At 41.2% G+C, this 6,272-nt stretch overlaps 1 protein-coding gene across 1 annotated transcript in view; it reads right to left on the bottom strand.

The window, feature by feature from the left end:
• B3GLCT (beta 3-glucosyltransferase) overlaps positions 1-6,272 on the bottom strand; it is a 109,274-nt gene that overhangs the window by 63,532 nt on the left and 39,470 nt on the right. The window contains exon 5 of the mRNA XM_079903327.1: positions 154-354. Coding sequence (XP_079759453.1) covers positions 154-354 — 201 coding nt within the window. The remainder of the gene's footprint in view (positions 1-153; positions 355-6,272) is intronic.

Genomic DNA, 6,272 nt, shown 5'->3' with positions numbered 1-6,272 from the left:
GCTTGGGAAGAATTGTTTTAGATACGAGACAAACAGTAAGGAGCTGGGGAATTACGGTCACTGTAGATTAATTCAAATAAAACCCACTGCCTAGTGAAACAGGAAAAAAAAAAAAGAATCAATCATCAAGAAATCCGATTACAGTAGTGGTCATGGAGTCCAAATGGACTTTACTTCCTGACTCTGAGGAAAAAACACCCTCTGAGTAAGAAAACTAGGGAGCCTACGAGCGTCAGGTAGAGATGCCAATAATGAGCGCGTGTCACGTGAAACGTACTGCGGTAACAATGGAAGTATGGTCCACGCGCCTTCCTGCTGAGCCAGCTGGTGAAGGAGGAGGACTCTGGGGACTTCCTGAAGAAACAATCGTCAAAGCAGAGAAACAAATAAAAAACACAATAAGACCGCAGCAATTTCTTCAGAAGACTCAAATTTAAAACCAGGTATTTTTAAAGATCTGACGCTTTGCTCTTCCTACTCATCTCTTTTCTCTTCCCTTTGGAGCTACTAGAAGTGAAGGATTTTCGCTGAAGCCACACAGCCTCCTCAGCCCCCAGGCTCCGCGTGGCGCAGAGGCCCTCCAGGAAGGGTCTCCAGTGACACCCAGAGCAGACCTGGAATTTGCAGGTGTGCAAAGGCGACTGGAAGGCAAGAGCCCAGGGGAAGTCAGGGCAAACTCAGAGGCATAAAGACAGCTTTCTCTGTGTACACAACAGAGGAAGCATGTGGAAAATAAAACACTTCGGGCTAAACAAGAGGATATAATAGCCAATTTACCTCAAGTGAAGAAAAAATTTTAGAGTGTCCTAAAAACACTAAAACACCATCATAATGAAGAGCTTTGGGTCTAAACACTAGAAATAGAATCCTCAAGTATTCAGGCAACAACAGTAATAGCGTAATGATGGAATATCAAAATTTATAAACTTAGGAGGAACTAAGATCCAGAAGTAGACACAACTACGGTTACATATACATACCTGCTCTACTATAGAGAGAGAGAGAGAGTCGTATCTTTAAAGCTATCAATGTGAGCTTTGAAGTTAAGCACTATTTAATCTATTTCAAGTTGAGACAAGTCAAAACCCAGACACCTAATATGCTTGGACACCCCCCAACAAACTGTAGGATATTCTGTGTTTTGTAGCGCCTACGGCCCGGTAATTGTTACAAAAGACTTTAAGAATACATGCTTAACTATATGAAATATTACCACACTAAAGTAGATGCCATACCATTCTTTAAGTTCACATACGTTTATTGTTTAAGAAGAAAAGAATGGTTTCCAATATAACTCTTCGGGCAATCAAATAAGCCTCATTTCTTCATCGCATGCAGTATTTTTTTAACTGCCGTGGACAAATATGAAACGTAAAAACAGCAATCAAAGGTTAAATCACACTAACAATACGGCACGTCAGAGAGAAAAACCAAACTCCTAAAGGTTGAACTAGCAGCGCCCCAATGTAGTCTGGGCTTTCCTACTGTTGATTCTGAATAATGAAGTAATTTTCATTGTCTTCAAAAACTGCTATATGTATGTGTATATATATATACAGATATATTAGCTATATGCTGTATACATGTATATGCCATACACATACATATATATGCCATATCTATACATGCATATACAGCTATATGCTTATACATACATATGGCATACACATATACACATACACATATATCACACGCATACATATTCATGAGGATTACATAAGAGCAAAAATCATGTGTGAAGAAAACTAGTAACATTAATATTTGCATAAAACTTTCAGATAATTATGGGAGCATGCTAATATGAACTACCTAGAAAAGAAACACAGCAAACACTAAAGAGGTCTTACAAGAAAATAAGTTGCAAATGAGCTATATATAGCAAACTGAAATTATAATAATGAAGACATTATGGACAATGGGAATGTCTTTCTGTCCAATGTTAAAAACACATAATTCCAACCATGTAAAAACAACATCACAGATGAATAGAGACTGGAAAGGAGCCAGAATCAGAAGGATGAAATTACTACATATATGCTTTAAAATATATTTTAACTAAAACATTATTTTTGAGCAAAAATAAATACGAAAAATGTGGTTTACCAAACAAGAACCACCCTTCCGAGTTTTAGGAACTATACAAGTGATGTCCCACAAGTATTACACCCAGACGGGTAACCTCTGCAGAGAGGCTGTGAGGGTGCTTTCCTGGCAGAGGTGCAGAGGCAGGGCCTACGAATACCTTCTGTCAAGACAATCTGCAGGAGGCAAAGGTTCAGTCAGCGCAAAGGAGTTATATTCTAGACTAAAATAAACGCTCTGGATTACTAGTGGGTTACAATCTTTCCTATCTCCATTACTTTCTGTTTACTAAATCACATGCCTGGATTTTGTATTTGCTTCAGTTGGTGAACACAAAAATGGCAATCAAGTTTTCTGTACCCCTGTATCTCCAAATAGAAACACTTCAAAAACTAGTATGCTATGTTGATAACTATCTCCAAATATGTGTGAATACCTTTGTCTTAAAAATATAAAATAGGTCCTCCCTTGATACTCAGAAACCTGGTCTTGATTAACTCTTGATTAAGCCAAAGCCATTCTACTTATAAACTTTTGTCTACTAATCCTCAAAAAGGACCAAGAGCTTTTATTCTTGTTTTATATATATGTGTGCATATACATATGCATGTCTGTCTGTCTGTGTGTATATATTTTGTGTGTGAATGCACACACAGACCCAGACTTAGATACACACATACTCATATGTATTAGCAACTCTAAGATAAAATAATTTAAAAGGTCACAATAAAATTTTCCATCAAATGATCTTATCTCAGTTCTTACCACTCGGGATTGTAATAATTTATGTTCTTTATATCTACTGTCTGTTCTAGCCACAAGAATTAAACCTCCTTAAAGATGCCACATCACCACCTGACAGCACTTTTACATGAAAATAGAGTTCTTTAGTATGTAATTGCAGGGATGAATAAGGAAGAGTTTTCAAACGAAAAATCAAGGGAAAAGTAAGAAAATGTTCTATCAACAGAGCCCTTTGGAATAAAAGCTAAAAGCTATAACAAAGGCAGTCATGCCTGTCAGCAATCTAAATGATGTCTATTCACCAAACCATGATTCTATTTCAAACCTAAAAGTTGAAGGTAAAATTCTATCAAAAATGAGGTAACACCATAACAGAGGCAATCATAAAGGGACTAAAAATACAAATAATCAAATATGGGTAAATGACAGAAAAGGAAAAAAAAAGAAAAAGTTGATCACAGTAATTTAAACATCTTACGTTAACACTATTTGTCTTGTTGAACCAAAATCTACCTTTCTTTCCATCACTGGCATCTACTGCTATCCTAATAAGCATTTTGAAGTCAGAAAGCCTACTGGACCTTCAGGCAGTACTTCCTTTAAACATTTTTTATCATGGCATATTCACATTTAATGCCATTAATAATTACTGAGAACCAACAAATTCAGAACCCACACTCTACTTCATTACCTGTTTCTCATACATATTCATCATCTTCATTTGGGAGAGGGTTTGGATTGCAGAGCTGCGTATTCTGAAAATGCTCTGAGAATGGAGAAAGCCCATAGTCTTGATATGGAGGCAGAAATCATTAAAAATTTATATCTAGAATGAGTATGAATGAAAAAGCCAACATTGGAACATGGATCAAAGTAGATTAATATTTTAAATGTCATAAATAACTTTATCAGGCAAATTTGGTTTTGAACCACTTTAGTCTTTCTGCCTCTGTCTGGAAAAAGTTCAACTAATTTAACTCCATGATGCTGGCCTCTTCCCTTGTCAACAGACTATTTCCCAATATTCGTTACTTGTCCATACCTTAATTTAAGGACATGAGTTTATGGTCTAATTCGGTCTCATTATTCAGACCAAGCACTAAATTAGAAAGCAAAAACCAAGATATTTGTTCGGTATTAGGCAAAAGTTCTAAAGGACTGAATCCTGCTTTTAAGACTGATTCCAGTTCAACTGTATTTCCAAATTCCAACTATTACATAGTTCTTAGGCACTGGACTTTTAGACCAACAAATAAATCATGACAAAAATTAACATCTGTTTATTGTTATTTCTTCCATAAGAAGTAGGTCTATCTTATGAGGATATAATATCCTGTTTGGAACATACATCAGACAGATTTACTAGCCTTTAAAAACCCAGGATTCACATGTGGACCAGGAGATTACAGTGATGCTATAATGACAAACATTCCAGGAATCTGAGCCTATGTTAAAATATATTTTTCCCCCAGAAACCTGTCATTTCCTAACAAGAGAAAAATATTACCTCATCATTGATATAATTTCTCTTTATTAAATATTTACTTTGAAATGCATTACTATGTACATTTTTATAGCTCATATAACTCTATTTTAACGAATCATTCACTCCTTCATGAAAGGCAATAAAGCTTAGCGTGTAGGGACCTGATTTCTGGAGGCAAAGTCCTTGCATCAGAATCCTCGCTCCAGCTCTTCAGCCTTGAGCAAGTTCCCAGACCTGCCTGTGGTCTGTTATCTCATCTCTAACATGGGGGTCACAACAGTCATGGGGTCAAGTGACTTAATACATGCCAAGCACTTGGCACAAGTTTGCATGTGATGGTTATTAATATTATTATGATTGTACAATATTTGTTGAGCAACTACTATGTGCCAGGCGCTGTTCTAGGAACATAGGAAACATTTGTGAAAAGACCGGGCAGAGTCTTGGATCTGACCTCTTGGATCTCAGGTTCTAATGCAGGATACAGGCAGTAAGCAAATATATCTAGAATACCATGCCAAGGATAAATGGTATTAAAAAAAAAAAAAAGCCGGGTAAGGTGAGAGAGGGCACAGACCACTGTTTACAAACTGGCGTGGAATTCCTTGCACACAGCAGCGGCAGCGATCTGCCGCCTGGCCCCGTGATTAAGGCCCCACCTGTGTGTCAGCAGGCACACCTGTGTGTCAGACGCAAGCCTGGTCGCACTGCTCGTTAGTGATGTGAGCTTGGGCAAGTCGCGCAATCCCTCTAAGCCCGTTTCCTCTCTGCAAATGGGGAGAATTACAGAAACCACTTCATAGACTTAGATGAGCTGACGCTTGAAGGCGGCATAGTGTATTGACATGAGCGCCAGGTAAAGTAACGGCCATGGTGAGCACTCAGTGAACGTCCGCTGCGGGCACTACTATGGCTTCCAACCCTCCTCCGGGGTCTCTACTGCAGACCCAGGCGCCACGTGTTAGGTGTCTCACTAGTCCCTCCAAGCCCACCTCCCCAAATGTGAACTCATGGTAGTAGCTCACAGAGTAGCTGAGCCCTTTGCCAACATCCCGCGAGACCCAAGATTTCCTCTCTCCATCAGTGGGGGTCCTCACAGTCGCCCCGGCAAACTCTTCCTGCTTCTTCAAGGCTCAGTTCAGATGTCATGACAAAGCCTCCGCTGACCTCTCCCGGCAGGGCGGGCGGGCTGCTGCCTGGCCTGTGTTCTCATGGCGGCTGCTGATGCGGCTGCAGGAAGTGACATGCAGTGCCCCGCCCCCCATCACGAGCCTCCCAGAGGGCGGCACAGGCAGGGCCCCCCTCCACAGTGACTCACCGGGAAAAGGCCGCCCTGCAGGGCATCACCCGCCCCAGAGCACTGGCCTCCTCCAACACGTGCACGCATGCATTGCCACCTCACTTGGTCCCCTGGGCACCGATGTCACCACCAGGAGAGTGAGATCTAAAGTGACCACTCGGGACTTCCCTGGTGGCACAGTGGTTAAGACTCTGCGCCCCCCCCCATGCAGGGGGCCCAGGTTCGATCCCTGGTCACGGAACTAAGATCCCACATGCATGCCGCAACTAAGAGTTTGCATGCCACAACTAAGGAGCTGGCAAGCTGCAACTAAGGAGCCCATCTGCCACAACTAAGACCCAGCACAACCAAATGTAAATAAATAAAGTCAGTAAATAAATAAATAAACCACTTATATGGGTCCCTAGCTCCAGACTCAGAATCCTGCGTGGCAATGTCCAGCTGGCCACCCTCCATGAGCTGGGGAGACCCCGAGTCTGGCCTCTGAGGTCCTGAGTGGGCCAAGCCCACTCCCACCAGATTCACACCAGGTAGAAATCTCCAGTAAGGGAAGGTGTCCCAATGCTGGGCGCCAAACGGAGACCCACATTCACGACATGGTGTGAAGAATTCATTACAGCTGAGCAAGCCCCAGAGGAAGTGCACTCGGTCTCACTGCTC

Source organism: Stenella coeruleoalba, assembly GCF_951394435.1.
Source record: "Stenella coeruleoalba genome assembly, chromosome: 18".
NCBI lineage: Eukaryota > Metazoa > Chordata > Mammalia > Artiodactyla > Delphinidae > Stenella > Stenella coeruleoalba.
Note: the sequence above shows the minus strand (reverse complement) of the source record. Positions and strands in the feature narration are given on the sequence as shown.